The sequence below is a fragment of the Pongo abelii genome, chromosome 4 (assembly GCF_028885655.2).
Source record: "Pongo abelii isolate AG06213 chromosome 4, NHGRI_mPonAbe1-v2.0_pri, whole genome shotgun sequence".
Taxonomy (NCBI): domain Eukaryota; kingdom Metazoa; phylum Chordata; class Mammalia; order Primates; family Hominidae; genus Pongo; species Pongo abelii.
Window position 1 is genome coordinate 33329451 of NC_071989.2, and position 20106 is coordinate 33349556.

A 20106-nucleotide genomic window follows, 5' to 3' on the forward strand; every position below is an offset into this window, starting at 1 on the left:
AAGGCTTGGATTTTTTGTACTTTTTGTACAGAGTTTGTTTGTAAACCTCTTGGTGTTTCAAGATTCAATTTGCTCATTTCATATACAATGAATGTTATAATGGGTTTAAATGTGGTATTAGAATTTACCAAAGATTGTTTTTAATGTAGGTAAGGGGTGAACTAAAGTGATTAGATGCATGCTGAAGACAGTCCGAGTTCCTCAGTGTGGTCTCCAGATTCTTGATGATCTGACTCTCCTTACCTCTCCAGCCTCCTTACCTCTCCATCTTGGTGTGACCCTGTTTCTCCTCTTCCCAGCCTAGCAAAACATTTGCACTTCCCAAAATACACCAGGCTGTGAGAATGTGCCCTGACTCTGTGTTTTTGCCCTCACCTGAGAAACATCCCTTCATCTTCAAAACTCAGTTCGACATTTTTTCACTGCTGTTAAGCCCCTCCAACCCATCAGATTGACCACTCCCTTTTTGGTATTTGTACCGTATTCTGAACAGACCTCGAACACAGCACAGACTCCAACACTTTAAAGCCCGTATAATATCATGATAGCATTGGCTTCTAATTGTTGAGAGTTTGACATGTGCCAGGCATGATAATACCAAACATCTTTTTTAATAGAATTCTTGCAACTACCTCTTGAAGCAGGCACTAGTCTCATGGTCAATATACAGATGAAAAGAACAAAGCTCAAAGAGATGAAGTGACTTCCCCAAGTCCACATGACTAGTGTTTATGTTTATGAAACTTTAAGTTTCCTGAGGGCAAGGGCTAGCTTACTTGAGTCAGGGCTCAACTGGGAAATACCAACAGTCCAAGCCTGTTTTCCATTCCTGTCCTTGGAGCTTGGCAGGGAGTAGGGGAGTAGGGATAGGGAGTGGTTAGATGTACTCAAAACACAAATTGGAAAGAGAGACTAAGACATTATTACTAATGGGAGAGAGGACACAAATGCTAGGCAGACAGGCAGAAGTTGCAACATCTACTCTTCTTTGTACCCATAGCACCAGCACTCTAGTAGATATCAACAGTTGCTAAATAGAAGTGAATGGATCTCTACTGTTCTTTAGTTATGCTCCACGTTCAGAGCATGAAGAGATCGTGGGGCTGTTGAAGGTAGAGAAGACCTCAATGGGGAAGCTGAATTCACATAAGCTTGAGATAGAAGCAGATGTGGGGAAGGAGGAGGGGACTTGTCCAAAAGGGACCATTGGCAAAGGTGGGCACACTTGAAATACTTGACCTGGTCAACAGGTACAGTTTTCTTAACTTCTGTATGAGGCTTTCCAAATTTCCCAACTGGGGAAGGGTTTTCCCCTCTGAGCCATGCCAGGAAAGTCATGGCATGATTCTTGTTAGTGCCCCTTCTGCCCACCTCTTCCATGGCTAACAGACCTCAAGTCTAACTTGTTAACCCTTTGGATTGCTCATCTTATTCCTGGCATGAGTCATGTGGTGTTTTGGCTCACCCATCTGGGGTTTTCTTTTCAGGTTAACATGTTTGTTGAAGGATTCCACGATGCCATCCTCCTCTACGTCTTGGCTCTACATGAAGTACTCAGAGCTGGTTACAGCAAAAAGGATGGAGGGAAAATTATACAGCAGACTTGGAACAGAACATTTGAAGGTGGGGATTCCATCTATAAGGCAACGACATGGGGCCAAATGAGCTGCTGCTTTTCTGGTTCTGTTTTTCTCAGTTGCAGCTGTGGGGCCTTTCCAGCTTCTTGCTTTTCTCAGCTCTAGAGCAGCCCATCTCATAGGCTTGTTGTACCAATTAAATGAGATAATACATGTGAAAGTGCTTTGAACAAGCCCCACTGAAAGAGGAAAGGCCTTGTGTCCTGATTATTTAGGTAATAGCTCTATGCTTCTTGATATTGCATTAAACACAAGCCTAATGCACGACAGGACAATCAGTTTGTGAAGAGCTCTGTGATGAGTTTCAAAACCAGTATTAATCCCAGATATACATTCATGTGTTCAGACTATGTTGGTTTTTGTGAAACGCAGAAAACATTAGCTGTCACAGTTAAACCTGGTGGTTTGAGATGATTAGCAGGTTCAATTGAGCCCTCTGCTTTTTTTTTAATTTTTGTTTGTTTGTTTGTTTGTTTGTTTGAGACAGAGTTTTTGCTCTTTTTGCCCAGGCTGGAGTTCAGTGGCACGATCTCGGCTCACTGCAACTTCCGCCTACTAGGTTTAAATGATTCTCCTGCTTCAGCGTCCGTTGTAGCAGGGATTACAGGCGCCCACCACCACACCTGGCTAATTTTTGTATTTTTTAGTAGAGACGGGGTTTTACCACGTTGGCCAGGTTGATCTCGAACTCCTGACCTCAGGTGATCCACCCACCTTGGCCTCCCAAAGTGCTTTTATTTTACTTTTAAAATAGTGAATGTTAGTTTTTGCTTTCTTCTTTTTTGAGATGGAGTCTCACTCTTGTCCCACAGGCTGGAATGCAGTGGAGCAATCTGAGCTCACTGCAACCTCCACCTCCTGGGTTCAAGCGATTCTCGTACCTCAGCCTCCTGAGTAGCTGGGATTACAAGTGTGTGCCACCACGCCTGGCTAATTTTTGTGTTTTTAGTAGAGATGGGGTTTCACCATGTTGGTCAAGCTGGTCTCGAACTCCTGAACTCAGGTGATCCATCCGCCTTGGCCTCCCAAGCTTTCTTAATAACAGGGAAGTACAGGAAAACAACAAAAAATGACCCATAATCTCATCTCAAGCAACTTCTGTTGGCACTGAAAAATTGTACAAGATAAGACTATGCTTGGCTAGGAAATTTAAACAGTACAAAAATGTGCAAATTGAAAGGTGAAAGCTTTCCTTCCCAACCTAGTCCCCTCTCCCCACTGTGTATCACTATTAATGATTTCCTATGATTCTGTCTACAAATATTTTAAGCCTTCTGCCAGCATGTATGCATTTGTGTATCTTATCTTAAAATTTCTATGAAAGGGGTGATAGTATGAATGCTATTTTTCATCTTAGGTTTTTTACTTGTATGTCAAGTTAAAGAATTTTCCATATGAGAACTCATAGATCCAATGCAGTTTTAAATGAAGTTACATATTTTTCTACTGTATGGCTGTACAGGAATTTCTTTAACCAATCTCCTATTGATGGACACTTGTAAAGTTGTTTGCAATTTTTGCTATTATGCAATATGCTGTCACAAGTCTCTTGCACATCTTGAAGAATTTTTGTGAGTCCTTCCAACAGGGAACATTCCTACTTGTGGGATTTCTAGGTCCACAAGTATGTTGGTGCTTTTTAAAGTGCATTAGAAGTTGCCAAAAAGCTTCCAGGAAGTTCTGCTAATCTATATTCTTGCTAACAGTGTATATAAAAGTGCTAGTTTCCTCTCACCTCACCAACACTCAAAGAAAATGAACATGAAACTCAATATGGAAGTGATCTCACTGCAGGAGCCTTGCAGATATCAACTCTATATTCATTTATTCATTCAACAAATGTTCATTGAGCACCTACTATGTGCCAGGTGCTGTTCAAGGTACTGAGGATTCAACAGTGAACTAAAGACATTTCATGCAATTTGAGCTTACATGCCAGTGGGGGGATGAGGCAACAAACAATGAATACAGTATATCTTTCAGAGCTATAAAATAAGGTAGGATAGGGAGCTAGAAAATGCCAGGCAAGGAGGAGTAGGGCTGCTAGTTTAGAGTGGTCAGGGAAGGTCTCTGTGAGAGTGAAGTTGAGTAGAGACCTGAGGGAAGTGAGGGAAGCTCTGTAGATGTTTAAGAGAGATCACTCCAGAGGGAATGGCAAACATGGAGATCCTGAGTGCATCTGGGAGACTGTGGAGTGTCCCCAGAGAGAGCAAGATGGCTAATGTGGCTGACACCACGTGTGACAGGTAGTGTGATAGGTGCCAAAGCCCGAGAGGTAATGGGACCAGATCATGTGGACCTGCAAGCCTTGCTGAGGTCTTTGGGCTCCACCTGGGTGAGACAGAAAGTCATCTGAGGCCTTCGAGTGACATGATCTGCCTTGTGTGTTTAAAAGGGGTCCTTATGGCTGCTATGTGGAAAATAAACTATATATGCTTATGGGTATCACCTGACAACTGGTAATATAAAGTACAAATTGCTGAACCAGGGTTCAGTGCATCCTAGCCACTAACCAGTAACCTTGTCCTCTGAGCTTCTCTTTCTTCACCTGTATGATAAGGAGGTTGGTCTAGTTAATGACTGACAAGAGCTCTTTCAGTTTTACATCATGCTTGCTCTTCCTCCTTTGAGCCCTTTAATGCACTGGGGTATGCCTATATCTATTTGTAATCCAACTAGTGACATTTTTCAATGGCAGGAGCAAATACTGCCAAGTTTAGATTTGGGGCACATATTTTTTCAGTTGGGACTCCTGTCCCTTAGTTTGTCCTCAGTTCTTAGAAAGGGCAGGACAGGAGAGTAGGGAGAGTTTGAGCTCCAGCTAGAGTTGTCTGGGCAGTATCTATGGTGGCAATTGGTAGACTTCATTTCTCTCTAGTGGATGCCATGTCTTACTCAAAACCAGAGTGACATCTCCCTTAGCATTAGACAGATCGTAGTTCATGGGTGAGTAGACCTCCAGGATTATCTTGTTTTACCTCTGACTGCTTCACTTGAGGAGCTGGAATCCAATAGGATAATTCAGGGGGCATATTAGGACAGAGCCAAATTTCCCAGAAGTTTTGCACAATACACTGAGAACCTGGCATCTGTGGACACAACCTTGGTCGGCCACATCCCATTCTTAGCTATTACTCACTACGTGGTGTGGTCATTTGTTCTTGGTCTTCTGACAGAGGGACAGGAGCCAGAGTTGGGGGATGCTGGAGGGCGCCACTGAGGGAGGGTGTGAAGGGGAGGGTAGGTGCCCATGATGGCTGGAATGTATTTTGGTTAGAGCAAGGGTATGGGCTCAATTTTCCCATAGGCCATCTTGATGTCTCTATTCTAGGGCCAGGTCTACACAGGCAATATGAAATGAGTCCTGAAACAGCCAACTGTGTAGTTCAGTCTACAATTAGAATCTCATTTGTTCAAATGTAAAGATAATTGAGGCCAAGCTAAGTTTTTGGCTCGAATTGCTTGGAGAGCCCATTTTATTTGCTAAACAATGGTCCATTTGAGGGTAGGCCTAAAAAGAACTCTAAGGTATCTGTATGAAGAAAAACTCAAACCTTCCTAAAATTGAAAACAATTTTAACTTTAATGGTCACCATTAAGTGACCATTAAGTTGTCAAGGGAAAAGTACTCTGGCTGTGATTTGACAAATTTGGCTTTTATTGCCACGAAACCTGTGATCAACTCTCATTTCAATAAATGGCCTGGGAAGAAGCTGGATTTCCTCTGTGTGAGAGGTCAGAGTGACAAGGTAAATAGGACTGTGGCTTAAACTTTGAGCTCCACTACAGCCAAATAGAAATGGGGTGGAAAGTCTCATTACTTATGTACAGGAAAATTCTACTGTAAGCCTGACAATCTCACCTTATGTACGATACTCTCAGGTGAAGTCTCACTTTGCTAATTGGCCACCCTGAGGATTCTTACCCCAATTCTTGGCAGAATTGCAATAGCTTAAAGGTAGAATGAGGTCTTAAATTACTAGGGCCACCTCATCTTATAAAATACTCTGCAAAATACTTAGCAGGACACAACATCACAAACATCTCTCAATAGAATGATAAATGGTTTTGGATAGCCAATATACATATATGTTTTAAGCCTATTTATCACTTAAGAGTTTTATAGGCTGTCAAGGATACACAAGTTTATGGTAGGTGTACCCTTTGTAACCAGTCTATATTAAGAAGACAAAAAAATCAAAGTGAATGGTAGCTTCCATTCTGTTTCCGGTAAAGTAGACCAAAGTCTGGAAAAATCAGTGGGCCTTCAAACCAAACCCAAAGGACAGTAAACCCAAATACCTGCCCTCTCCAAGCCACACTAGAGGATGGAACTTTCCCTTGGGATCCTTTTTCCCAGACATTCATTTTACTAGAGGAGTCAGTACTTTCGGAGAGAACCAAATCAGAGAACCAAATCAATAGAAATGCCAATTAAGAATTACACTGAACTCCCCCAGTTGAAAAGGGAATAGCTTTAGTTAATTAAAATGGGGCTGTTGTATGCATTCTCTTATTTAGTGAATGAGAATTATGACATAGACATACTTAATATCAGCAGATGACATATTTGCTTTTATTGATTAGTTGCTCTGAGCCACCATTATAGGCCAAAGCAAGTGGATACCCAAGGCCCTCCATTCTCTGGCCACCCTGTTCCAGCCTTACATGTCACTGACTCCTTTTGTCCACATGGACCGTCTTCCCAGAAATCTCACAATTCCTCTGGTCTCTTTGGGCCTCTGTGCCTTGGCAGATACACCTAGGCCAGCCTTTCAGCCTCTCTCCCACTTCTTGATTTACTGCTTGCCCAATCTTACACTTCCCCCAACATCCCTATAAAATTCCTGCTCTTTCACTGAGTCCTCCCTGATTCTCCAACTTGATGTGCTGGCTCCTTCTCTGAGTGATGTGGGCACAGCCAGGTCTTCTCTACCAGGAGTAATTATAAAATAAATAGTAGTAATAATAGTGACAGTAATAATGACAGTAGATGAAAACAATGAACTTCCCATAAATGTGTTGAAAGTGCTTTATTTGTTTTCTCATTTAATCTTCTCCACAGCCTCTTGGTAGGGAGGTACTATTATGCCCATTTTACAGTTGTGGAGACTGAGGCTTAGAGGGCTAAGTTCCTTGTCCAAGGTCATGGAGCTATGTAAATGTAAAAACTGGGATTTCAATGCAAGTGGTTAGATTCTGGTGTGAACAAGCTAAATCCCCGGTCCAGGCTGCCCCTCTCTAGAGCAGAGAATGTGTTCATCTTTGCCTCAGCTGCAGCACTAATTCAGTACTAAGCGTCCAGAGAATGTTTGGATAAACAATTAGTGAAGAACTCAACCAGGATAAAGAAGAATAGCTCTTCTTAGCTATTGGCTCCAGTGACCCACAAAGCAGGCCCGCTGCTCTCCTGTGTATTAAAGCAGCCTGGAGAAAAGCACATTAACTGAGTCCTGGGCTGGAATGATTTTTCTGTTATAATGTTCATCCAATGATAATGCAAACCCATGACAAATCTATAAATGTACCCCACCTCCACTTCTCACTCTGCAATTAAAAAAAAATTAATACAAAACTCTGGGATAAGCATGCTGCTTTCAGGATTAGCCTTAATCTTTTTTCAAACATATCCCCCGAAGAAGATCATTCATTTCTTTTTCTTTTCATTTTTAGATGGAGAAATGTTAAGAATTTAGGAATGCAGACGCAGATGAAATTACAATGTCTTTCCAAAATGCCAACAAAAATGCTCAGAGTCTGATGAGATTCCCTGTGGCATGAGTTTGTTTAAAAAATCCTGCCAATTCATTTTCTTGTTTTTGTTGGCAGACAGAGGTATTTTAAGTAACCAACGTTGAGTTCTTCGCTTCTGGTCCTGTAGGTATCGCCGGGCAGGTGTCCATAGATGCCAACGGAGACCGATACGGGGATTTCTCTGTGATTGCCATGACTGATGTGGAGGCGGGCACCCAGGAGGTGAGCACGCGAGACCTCTGCACCAGTTGCTCCTTCTGCTCTTGGGGACTCTGAGGAATGCATTTGTTCTGGTGGCCAAAGAGCTGTCTCCAATGCAGCTTCCAAATAAAAATGAGTTGAAAAACCTCAACTTTTGATTGAGGGTATCAAGGAAGACTTCAGAAAATGGTTCCATGCTTATTCTGAATGAGGAAATCCCACCCTTCAAGTGGCCAAGAATCACACCTTAGTCTTATGGATGAGGGTCATTGGGTGAAATCAGTAAAGTGAAACTATATTTCTTCCCTTAAGATTTGAGCTTTTCTGAGGGGGATTGGGAGGGTGGGTGGTTACAAACTCAATGTGTGTTAACATTTCCAAAGATGATGTAGTTTCAGGATAACATCGTGAAGAGAAAAGAGGGCCCTGGACCCAAAGATAAGTCTTCTGTGCTTGGGAGTGTGAACTCTCTGCCTCAGTTTGCTCAGCTGTAACATGGAAATCATCATGTCTTCCTGGCTGATGTCACATGATTATTGTTAAGGGGAACAGATCAAATGAAACCTAGAAAAGTACTATCTACATTTTAAATTATAAATGTACGTATACAATTATACAAATATGCAGTGCTTCAGCAAAGAATGCCACTTCCTCTGTTTCCTTGATCGCCGGCTCCCAGGATCATCGCTCTGGTGCCCTTCATGGGACCTGGCATATGGGACTTGCTGTTTTCCTTTTTGTGTGTATCAGGTTGGTGCAAAGGTAATGCGGCTTTTGCCATTATTTTTAATTATTTATTTTTAATGACCAAAACCTCAATTACTTTTGCACCAACCTAATAGATGCCTGGCTCTTGTGGGAAGTTCTGAAGCAGCAGGAGTCACCCTCGCTATGTTTAATGAATGATTGTTTTGCCCACTGAGTGGTCTGGGTCTCATCTGTATTTCTGGTTCCCCCCTGGGAAAGGTGGGTAGCGACAGTTCATCAGAGTCCATTGTGAGGTTGCAGGGGTGGAGGTGTATAAAGCCCTTGGCAAGTGCTCAGTACACGCCAGTGATTGTTATATTTTGGTGGCAATCTAGACTTCCTCTAGACCTGACATGGCCTGTGAGAACCTGCTGTACCTCCGTCAGGAGAAGGGGAGGAGATGTCACCAGCCACTCAGGAGCCATGTGCTTGTTTTCAGACAAAAGAGAAATGACTCCCAAGAACCTGGGTGGGAAGGCACTTCTAGACTGGGGCTTGGGGAGCTGATCAAACAATCATTTTAACCAGAAACTGAGGGATGACCATGGAATTAAACCATAACAGAATAACGATTTTCCAGGGGCCAGAGGAGCCAACTAAGAGAAAGAGAATTCAGCCTGGAAATGGGGGTGCACATAGGGTGGGTTCATCAGAGAGGAGAGTGCAACTCTTGAAGGAATAGTCTGGCAACCGGAAGTGGTGAAACAGGAGGTTCCTGAAAGATGCTCTTTAATTATATGTTAAACAATTGAGGGCTGTGAGGCTGGGCACCTGTCATATGCTTAAATCGGGTATACAGTGGACCCTGGCTGTCCTTCACATGTCCCTGAAAGTAACTTGGGCCTTAACAATTGGCTGATGGGGTGGGCTGCTCTGGGACAGACGAGTGGGACAGTGCCCTATCCGATGAACAAAGCAAAAGCCGGGAATTCCAAGATTATTCCTTTCCACGAGGTGGTAGTGACTGAAGAATCCTAGGGGCAGCGCTGACAGAGCTGGGCCTTCAGTGAGTGCAGGGCCCAGGGGGCACTACTCTCACCGCTTGCCACATCCTGCTCTGGCACGACCGCTCTTAATGCCCTCTTGAGAGCACCATTAGCGACTTCAAATCTTGACTTACAGAGTCCCCAGAACACACCATGACCATCAGTGTGGACAACCAAGGAACGTGCCCAATGTACCATGCTTTTCTGAAGCACTTGCTGCCCTTGCCCTGGAGACGGTGATTTGATGAAATGCCCAGAGGCAGCCGGTTTAGATCAGGCTGTACATTTTGGGGAATAGCTGTGGAAGGCTGTGAGCTTTGTGCCTCCTTTGACCTTTCGGTTTGTCTGTTTGTTTTTTGCCTCTATATAGGTTATTGGTGATTATTTTGGAAAAGAAGGTCGTTTTGAAATGCGGCCGAATGTCAAATATCCTTGGGGCCCTTTAAAACTGAGAATAGATGAAAACCGAATTGTAGAGCATACAAACAGCTCTCCCTGCAAATCATGTAAGTCTAGAGACTTAATTTGCTATGTATGTCATCACCTCTAACCTCAGTGTAATGTAAGTTTAAAACCCAAGTGTTTCTATGGGCTTACATTTTGGAAGTTTACATTTCTTTCTCTGATGTGGTAAAACACATGGGAACAGTTCACAAACTGGCATCTTGCCTTTATCAGATGCTTTCAGGTCTTCCTTCCCTTCCAGCCTTCTCTTCCACAATGGTAGACTGTTTCTTCCTATTTTTACATCTCTTACTATAATCTCTTGGCTAGGTCATGTTTCCACTTTTAGAGAAAATCAAAATATCAATTAGTAAATATCACTCGCTTAGTCATCTGTCATAGCAAGTCTCGTTCTGATTTTTCAAGTTTGTGGTTACTTTCCAGCTCCTCAGAACCAAAGAGATAACATCCCTTAAACATCTGAACATCTACACATTGTCAAATAAGTGTAAGATGTATTACTTATGAGCAGCTTTGTATATAAGTAGAGAAGCAATTGGATGTTCTCATAATTAGCTTTCAAATAGGAAAGTTGTTAGAAATAATTGTTTTAGAGAATAAGGTAGTGAGGGAGAACAAAGTGAATATAGGTCTTTCAGGAGGCCAGTTGATCATTTTAGGCTAATATATGTGTGCTTTTGAAAGTACCTTTTAAACTGTTAGGTATTTATGTCTATGCAATAATTACGGGAAGGAATTAAGAAGGAAATGTTTTAAGAACACACTGGGGAGATTGGGCCTGTATTTGAAATCCCACTGTTGTTACTTGCTGGTTTTGTGACCTTAGGAATCTTCCTTCAGCTTCTTAAGCCTCAGTTTTCCAATGTGTAAAGAGAAAGAAATGTGCCCAACTAAGCGTTTTGAGGGCTGTTTTGAGGATTACACAAGATGACGCATTGAAGGGCCGCGTACTAAACTCTAGATACAAGTTAGCTATTTATCACTTTTATGTAACTGGGACACTACTGAACCTGATTGTTTCAAATTGTTATCCACATTTTTCAAAGCTATGTAGGACATTTTGACATGAAACTCTGGCTTTGGTGAGAGAACATCTAAAAACAGAACACTGACCTAATGAATTTTTCATCAAATCTTCTAGCACTTTGAAGTGTCATCATCCATCTGTGAAAATAAGAAGGCCTGGGTCAGTGCCCTGGTCCATCTGGTTGTCTTCTTTGACTTTATTTATTTATTTATTTTGAGATAGAGTCTTGCTCTCTCACCCAGGCTCGTGTGCAGTGGCGTGATCTCGGCTCATTGCAACCTCCACCTTCCGGGTTCAAGTGATTCTCCTGCCTCAGCCTCCCGAGTAGCTGGGATTACAGGTGCCTGCCACCACACCCAGCTGATTTTTGTATTTTTAGTAGAGATGGGGTTTCACCATGTTGACCAGGCTGGTCTCCAACTCCTGACCTCAGGTGATCCACCCACCTTGGCCTCCCAATTCTTTGACTTTAGACTCAAAAGAGAGTGGGTATATCTGAAATCTTCAGTTCCAGTTTTCCTCTGATTCTTGAATTTTCTTCTGTTCTCATTGTGTCCACTCTCTTAATAGTGTTTTTGTTTATCTAGCAGTTTCTCAAATGGTTCTTAAGCTTTGCACTGGGCAAAAACAAACAAACAAACACATAAAACAAAAAACAAGTGTAGGGTTCCTTAGAAAATATTTCTGAAAAAGGAAAAGTTGCCTCCAGTGAGAAATCGAGGAACATCTTGCAATGAATGAAACTCGAGGCATTTCTAACTGTATCTCAAAATGAACCCTGATTATCTATGCTTCTTTTTCAAGCAGGTGGCCTAGAAGAATCGGCAGTGACAGGAATTGTCGTGGGGGCCTTACTAGGAGCTGGCTTGCTAATGGCCTTCTACTTTTTCAGGTGAGGACCGTTTGTAAAGGTACAATTCACTCTCTTCTACTGTCTTTGTCATTTGTTTTTGCATGATTCTCTTTGTGATTTGTCCACATCCTTCTTTCACCCAGGGAGCACGGCGATTAAAAAATCTCAGCCATTCTTTTGGCAGGACCCCAGGATTGGTGTGGTCAGTGGTTTAGCATACTGGGTGCTGGGGTCATGGGTTTTGACTACATCTCACAATGGGACAGAGAGCTGCTGCTGCCCTTTGATCACAGATTTTTTTTTTTTTTTTTGAGACGGAGTGTCACTCGCTCTGTTACCCAGGCTGGAGTGCAGTGGCACAATCTCTGTTCACTGCAACCTCCACCGCCTGGGTTCAAGCAATTCTGCCTCAGCCTCACGAGGAGCTGGGACTACAGGTGCAGACCACCAAAGCTGGCTGATTTTTTGTATTTTTATTAGAGATGGGGTTTCACCATGTTGGCTAGGGTGGTCTTGAACTCCTGACCTCCAGTGATCCATCTACCTCGACCTCCCAAAGTGCTGGGATTACAGGTGTGAGCCACCGTGTCCAGCCCTTTGATCACAGATATTCTGACAAGAATTCCTACCACCCACCAAGTGAAGCAGTGGGGAGGGAATCTGGATAAAGGGGGAAATCAACTTCTCCCTTCTCAGGCTTTCTCCAATTCAGAAATAGATGCCTGGGCTCATCTTAAAGAGGAGGAGGGAACTTTGCATAGCCCATGCTCTCAGGCTGTTCTGTGCTCAGTATCTGGAGAGCCCACATGCTCATTTGACACTGTGGTTAAGCTCCAAGGCTTGCAAAATTGTAATAATGTACGTGTGTTCACTGGTACTGATTGTTCTGCCCCGTGAGGGTGGCCCATTCCTTTGTAATCTTTGGTGGTTGAGTTTGTGGTTTAGTCATAAGTCATTAGAGCAAAGTTTCTTTATTTCTGCATGGGATTGTAACTAGGCATATGTGACCCTTTGTGGGAACAATTGTATTCCTGTTCCTTTGGCCACAGTACACGTAATTTGATTTTTATCTAGGGCATACCCTGGGAATCAGGGAGAACTTCTGTAGCCGAATAGACAAGACCTAACCCCCAAGGCACCCAGGGAAGAAGGGGAAGGCTTGTTCTGTGGTATTTGGGAAAGCATGCCAATTTTGTCTCTTGAATAAGGGCATCATGCCTGGGGGCACAATACTTTAATCTCTGACCAGGGTTTCATATTCTGTCACTTCTCATTTATCAACTGAAACCCAGATGTCCCTTGAGGGCACTCTTTGTAAGAGAAACCATGGTATTTTGTAGCCAAGTTTTATTACCACATTCACTTTCCCTTTACCCAGGAAGAAATACAGAATAACCATTGAGAGGCGAAACCAGCAAGAAGAAAGTAACCTTGGAAAACATCGGGAATTACGGGAAGATTCCATCAGATCTCATTTTTCAGTAGCTTAAAGGAAGCCCCCCGCTTTTTTTTTTCTGCCTGAGATTCTTTAAGGAGTTAGATGGGATGAAAGACATCAATGAAACAGAAGGGGCGTTCTTGAAGAATTCATTATTTTAAACAGTTAGTCATTTCATTTTAAAATTTCTGTAGAAGCTCAGGAATTATTATTAATCACCATCTGCCTCCAGGCCTTTCATCTCATGACAAACAAATATAATAATGATATCGTGTCACTCTGTTAAATGTTCATACTGTTTCAAGGCCATATGATTAGATTTATGTTTTTTAAAATCTGTTGTCTCCATATCTTGATGGCTTTTGGGAGCATTTCACACAAGGATATAAAATGTGGTTTTCTTAAATGAAATGTTTTGTAGCTAGAATAAAATCATTTTTACAAGTACAGCATTCTTGGAAAGAATTTAACACCCAAAAAGGAGAAAATGTAATGAAAAATCTCAAGGTTGGAAATATAGCCTTACTCCCTCTAGAGCTGGAGGACAGGTTTGTGGTTGAGGACTTCTCTGTCCAATGTCTACATTCAGGTTCTGACTTCATATCTTGAAAAAGGATTTCCTCCCTGTCTTTTTCAGTGTCTCATAAACGCTACTCTGGATTGTTGTAAATATTAGTGAGATGGGAGGATTTACAGAAGAAAAGCAAGTCAAAAATGTTTCCTTTTTGATGTAAAAAAAGCCCTATTTCACACTAACATTTTATTTTACAAGTATTTTAATCTTATATTTTGGTATTAGAAAATTTGTCTATTTTTTCATTTTGAAGATTAAATGTTGCTTATATTTTAAAAGCATGGGTGAAGTGTACAACAAACCAATAATGATAAAAAATACTTCTCTTTTTTCCCTGTTTCCATTTTTCCCTTGGCCACAGCCAAATGCTAATTGCTGCTTTAATTACAGAGATGTGGAAATGTATTCAGATTACAAACTTCTACAGGAATACATCAAAATTTTAACTCTTTTGCGTTTTTACTGTTTAACTGTTTTAAATTAAGCAAGTTATTTTAGGGTGACACTCCTTCCAGTTCTGGCCAGATCATGAGTTTCAAGATCAAGAGTAAAAAGTTATTAGAATTAAAGAGTTTTATAAAGGGAGGCAGCCCTTCTCCCTCAAGAACAACTTTGTTGAGAGTTACAACTTGACAGCAAGCACAGAAATGACAAATTTAAAACTTTTACACATGGCATTTACCAAAATTCCCAGTGACTATTTTGGTTAAAAGAGGGAACCTAAATATCTACTCTATTCCCTTTCAGTTAACTCCACAGAACTTTGTAGGCATCCATGAATACCTGTAATAGTGGGTTAGGTGTGGAGATAAGGAATTTGGACAAAGTTGAGTAAGTTTTTACTGGGTATCTGCTTTGCACCCAGTAGTCTGCAACATGAGTTTAAACTCAGGTTACCACTTTCACTTATACTTTATGGAGAAGACAGACAGTGAGGAAGGAATGGGAAGCTGTCATGAGAGTGCACCATCTTGGAATTACATAACTGGGGTCTTTCCTCAATAACATTTTGAGCATCTGAAAAATAGTTTAAAAAATTGTCTTAATATCTGTTAAAAGGCATGTCTAGGGAGGAAACAGGAGAGTTTGAGCAATCCCTTGGTGGTGATGAAGGTGGTAGTTCACACAAGTAACAGTGGAGGCAAAGGTAAGCGCAAGCTGCCTGTCCCAGATGCTGGCCCATGTGTGCGTGCTTCCCTGGAGAAGTCTGCTTCTGTTGCTCCCACCTGAGTCACAGTTAACAGATTATTTCTGTGTGAGGCACGTTTCTCTTCTGTTGTTTAAAAAATGGGAGCTGGGAGGCAGCTGAGAGGGCGTGATAAAATAATTAAGTATGATCAACTGAAACAACTATGTTGTAGTTCTCCATGCTGGATGCAAAGGAAAAAGTGCTGAATTCCAAAAAGGATGGAAGAAGAAGGCAAGAAGGGCAAACTCCAAAAGTTCTAGTGCAGGAAGAGAGTTTGAGAAGTAAAATCCAGGAAAGCAAAGCGTTGTACCTCTTGGGACTCCCCAAAGTGAAACAGCAAGGAAGGATTGTGTCTATCTTAGTTACTTGAATTGGAGAGCTTGTTTCTCTCTCATTTTTATTTTTCAATGATGTTTTCTTTATATTTTAGAGATATTCATTTTCTCTTATCTTGTGCTTGTAAAAAGCATTTACATTTCAAGTCTATGTGCTTATTACAGGGGAAAAATAATCTATCTGTTTGCAGTCTTTGAGTATAAACATTTCTAACCTTTTTAAAACTTCTATAGCAGCCCATTAACACTAACATTTTTAGAGCAAATATATTCTTTTAACTTCAGGTAGAGGAATAGTCCTAAACTTAATATGATAGCTCTAGATAAGCTCTTAAAGATAAGTGAGCATTTAGTATTCTAAAAGTGGCAGAACAAATCATGAGGTTTCTGGATGCTATACCAATTTAAAATCAATTCTCATGTTAATATTGATTGCTTATTTACATGTCAGTCATCTAGTTTTTTTCCTTGAAATCTGCATATGGGTTACAAAAACTCTGTTAAGTTTTGAAAATTCCATTAAGTTGAAAACCTTGGTTAAAAACATAGGTGCCTGGCCCAAGGTTACCCTGGATTCAGATCTCTCTTGATTATATTTGGGGATTTACGTTCCTAACTGCTAAGCAACATCTTTGACAACTAGTAATTCATACTCTACTAGTAGTCACATGTCATATAGTAAAATAAATAGGGCTTTAGTTCTTAAGTCATTCTATACATTTTTACCCTGAAATCCAGGGTGTTCAGATTTCAAAAAGGATACTTTATCAGTATTTTCTCATCCAGTCAAACTTCAGCTGACATTGATACAGGTCAAAATGCGTAGATGCTTTTTGGTGTTGGAAATAAGTGTCTATCTTATGGTCATCATTGTCTTCTTAGATTTTTTGGGTAGGGGGGCCAGGTAGGGGGAGACTCGGAAATAAAAGCGTTCCCCAGATAACTTCAATCTGGAAAGAATTTTCTGTATAGAGTCCATCTCTCCCTCAAGACTGACCACAGGTTTCATGAGAAGGTCCCTGAAAACATCACATTTCTCTGAAGAACCATCAACTTGTCTTTTCTTGAACCACAGGAATGGTTCTACAGACCCTACTATAATTCTTCACATTTCAGAACCCATGTTTAATGGAGGGAAGAGAGAAATGCATGGGAAAAGAACACCTCCTTTTCTCCTTTCTCTTAAATTCAAAGACGTTTGCTTTGGAATGCCCTCATTTTTCCCTATTCACAGGCTTCTAGAATCATTAATTTACTCAAGGCACATGTGCCTTCTTTGCCCCAAATGCATCACTTTCCTTTTAGTTATGGCTGATTTTGGGTGTGTGTGTGTAAGACATGCAGTCAACAACAAGATGAAGGCCATTGCATAGATCTCATGCAGATAGTGATGGATTCAGAAGGTAGGTTCCAGTGGCGTCACTACCTTCTTGTAAGCCAGTATACACTGGCTATTTGTGGAAATCTCTTTGGGAGATCAAATAGATTGTTATGCCACTGTGAGTGTTTATAAACTGGAAGGAAAAAGCACCTGTGTTTCTTGGGACACAAAGCGCTCAGATCCTGAGTGGATGCAGACACGAGAGTAAATGTCAGCCCAAATTAGGCCCCTCGACCTACAGACATTTCATGGGTTTTATTTAATCACACCCTGTGGTTTGGGGCTACATGAGGAAGCTGGTAATGAGCTGAATTTCTTATTTAGTGGAAAAAACTGAAACTGTCTAAAAACACGGGATATATTTTAGGGGCAGTTGTGGAAGTGGAGAGAATGAGATGATGGTGTTCAGAGGGACCAGCTTCTTTTTCAGTTGTCTTTAGAACTGAAGAATAATCAATAATTTAGTGCCCCTTCAACAGCCATACTCAGCAAGAAGCATGGGACATAATGAGCAAGAAGAATCAGAAGCTTGATCCTCTAAAAGAAATAGAAGAAGGTAGCTTTGCCCGTTGCCACTGTCTTTACTGCCCCTTCTGCCCCTCCACCCACATCCACATCCAGCATCGCTCCAAGGATGCGTCAGCATCTTGCCCATGCAGGTAGAAATTTGTGAGTAGACCTCCATACTTCCTCAGGGGAAGAAAGAGAAACTAGTGCTGGTTGTAAGAATGTAGCTGGCTTTTCATCAGAACCCTTATGCTAACCTGACCACACTTGCTCTCGGGGAAGTTCAAGCCTGTGATGTGCATAAGCTCCAACAAGCCTGGCTTTGGTGTTCAGCACGCAGATTCCATAAATATCTCTTGCAGGCATACCCCACAGCTAGACTGCAGGATTAAAATAACTTCCAAAAGGTGCTGGATTGGAGTTTGTTCAAATTTCTCATTAACCACTAATGTTAATTCATACCAAATGCAAAGTATTCTAAACCAGCTGATGCTGTTAATGTTCAAGTTTTAAGTGACTTCAGATACAACGGAAGTGTTTCAATGGGAGCCAGATCTCACGAGTAAAAATCCATTTTATAATAGCTCTGTGATGTATCAGTGCGAGATGATTCGTAGGGGAGAGATTTGAACAAGCAATAAAGTGTTAGCAAAAATGCTGCATTGCTTCGATTCATGTTTAAAGACCGAAATTTCTATGCACAAGGAATAAAGGGCCTACTTACCAAGTGTAAATCACAACGTAGGCTACCAAAATATTTCTTATTTGCTAGGAGAACAAAGCTGTCACAGTGCATAATAGTTGGACAGAGATGGCTAAAAGAGAGGCAAATTCAGATTTGGAAACAGGGTGGCCTCTTCATTATTTATTGCCAAGATCTGAAAATCTTCAACATCTTATAAGACAACAATGAAGTAGCCCCTGAACAGCATGGAGTTGCTGTGAGTTTGTTCATTGCAGACCTTTGTGTTGGGTCCTGGGAATCTGAGCTTTGTTCCCTGTGCATGGTGGATCATTGAAACCAGGAGGACATGGGATAGACCTTGTGACAGATCAATTCTGTGACTCCTGTCTTCTGGGTCACATTATTCATTGTTAATTTAAATACAGGACTACCAAACAGTAAAAACCTACTGTGAGTCTGGTAGAAAAGCAAAAGTAAAAGCTGCACAAGTTACATACCGTTTATTGTTCTAATGTACAACTATTTGCATATAATGTGATTTAATTTATTGTTGTTTTGTGTAGAAAAGGAGAACTAATGACTGTGGATATAACCCCTGTTTTGTATAATATATTTTATTTCTTGTGCAAACTTGTCATTTAAAATATCTACTTCATTTGATGTTTGGATATAAATGTGTAAGTGTCCTTGTAAATGTTTCTATTAAGCAAGAATGCCACGTACTCAGAGTATAACAATGTGTTCTCATTAAAAAATACATCCCACAGAAACCTTTTCCTGTTTATAATTCAACCAGCATACACTGCACATATCTATATTCTTTGAGGGCTTTTGTTCTCCTGGGACTTGTTTAAGTCAAAGAGCAATAGGTGGGTCCGATGAATTGTAATATTTGAATGATACCTATGAAAAAACCCAAGAATTTCTGCCTAGCAAAGGCAAATCAACAGCATTTTAAAATGAGGGGCAAACCTTGAATCAGCAGGTAAGGGAAGAAATCTTCATGAAGGATAACCGTCATCTTGAGTCACTACAGCTCGAGAGCACTTCATGGATGACCTCATCGACTCATGTTATTAAGTCCTTTGCCACTTTAAAGAGGTCCTAAGTCAATTTTGTCACTTTAAAGACCTCCCCAGGTTCCAGCATACTAAGCAGATTAACCAGCCTCCAGCATCTCCAGTTGCCTCTGGGTTGTAAAAAGCTGCTTCACCATCTGGGAAGTTACTCATGATTTATTTTAAGCCCAAGAAACATATAGCAATTCGCATGGTTGGAGCAATGTTCCCCTGATCCTGCTGCTGCTGCCACCACCAATGAGGTCCCCAGGCGACACCACAAATGCCACTCAAACTCCCCATGTTTGAGGAGATTCTGCTGACTAGGGGTGGGGTGGGGTAGGGCATGGGGGCATGGCAGGAATGAAGGGTAGAGACAGGAAAGCTCTGGAAAACAAGCTTTCCCATTGTGACTTTCCATCTCCATTTTGGGAAACATGGCCTCCTTGAATCTTTCCACCATATTCCTACCTCTCCAGTCCCCTCTGAATTTCATTTCATGCATACCCAACATCCCATGATGGGCTAAAGATGCCTCATGACTGGCTCTTGGGGCTGTGCCCACTGAAGAAGCCCTAGGGAGCTCCAAACACCATTGATTTAGAGCTCTGCCCTAATCCTAAATCAGGGGCATTTGGCATTGACTTAAACAGCAACTGCTATAGTGGGAGATACCAATGGCCATGTGTCTTTATTAGATGGAGTCTAGCTCTGTCGCCCATACTGGAGTGCAATGGCACGATCTCGGGTCACTGCAACTCTGCCTCCTGGGTTCAAGCGATTCTCCCGCCTCAGTCCCCTGAGTAGCTGGGATTACAGGTGTGTGCCACCACGCCAGGCTAATTTTTGTATTTTTAGTAGAGATGGGGTTTCACTATGTTGGTCAGGCTGGTCTTAAACTCCTGACCTCAGGTGATACACTCGCCTTGGCCTCCCAAAGTAAGTGCTGAGATTATAGGCATGAGCCACCACGCCTGGCCAAAAAATAGCACTTTTATAAACCGTCCATTAGCATCAAACTAGAGTCAAGAAAAAAAATCCCTTTGCAGGCCTGTGCAACCATGATGATCATTAGCTGCTGAAGTTCTTGAGGAGCGGAGCGGAGGAGGAAGATGAGCGGGGCATGATGTGCTATGTGCTTTGTATTAATCCATCATGCAATTTTCTCACATGCTGCCCCTTCTGTCATTTCCATTTCATAGATGGCGACACTCTGGAGCCAGACTCCTGGGGTTTCATAGCCTGGCTCTGATCCTTCTGTGAAAATGA

General features: G+C 41.7%; 1 protein-coding gene across 2 annotated transcripts in view; it reads left to right on the plus strand.

Annotated features, from left to right (window-relative positions):
- Positions 1 to 18549, plus strand: part of NPR3 (natriuretic peptide receptor 3) — an 86089-nt gene extending 67540 nt beyond the window's left edge. Inside the window, exons 4-8 of one of the 2 annotated variants that reach the window (XM_009240613.4) lie at positions 1488 to 1623; positions 7519 to 7613; positions 9696 to 9831; positions 11622 to 11709; positions 13049 to 18549. In XM_009240613.4, coding sequence (XP_009238888.2) covers positions 1488 to 1623; positions 7519 to 7613; positions 9696 to 9831; positions 11622 to 11709; positions 13049 to 13160 — 567 coding nt within the window. In that variant the 3' untranslated portion in view covers positions 13161 to 18549. The remainder of the gene's footprint in view (positions 1 to 1487; positions 1624 to 7518; positions 7614 to 9695; positions 9832 to 11621; positions 11710 to 13048) is intronic. The other variant, XM_009240615.4, reaches the window with a different exon arrangement.
- The last annotated feature ends 1557 nt before the right edge of the window (positions 18550 to 20106 follow it).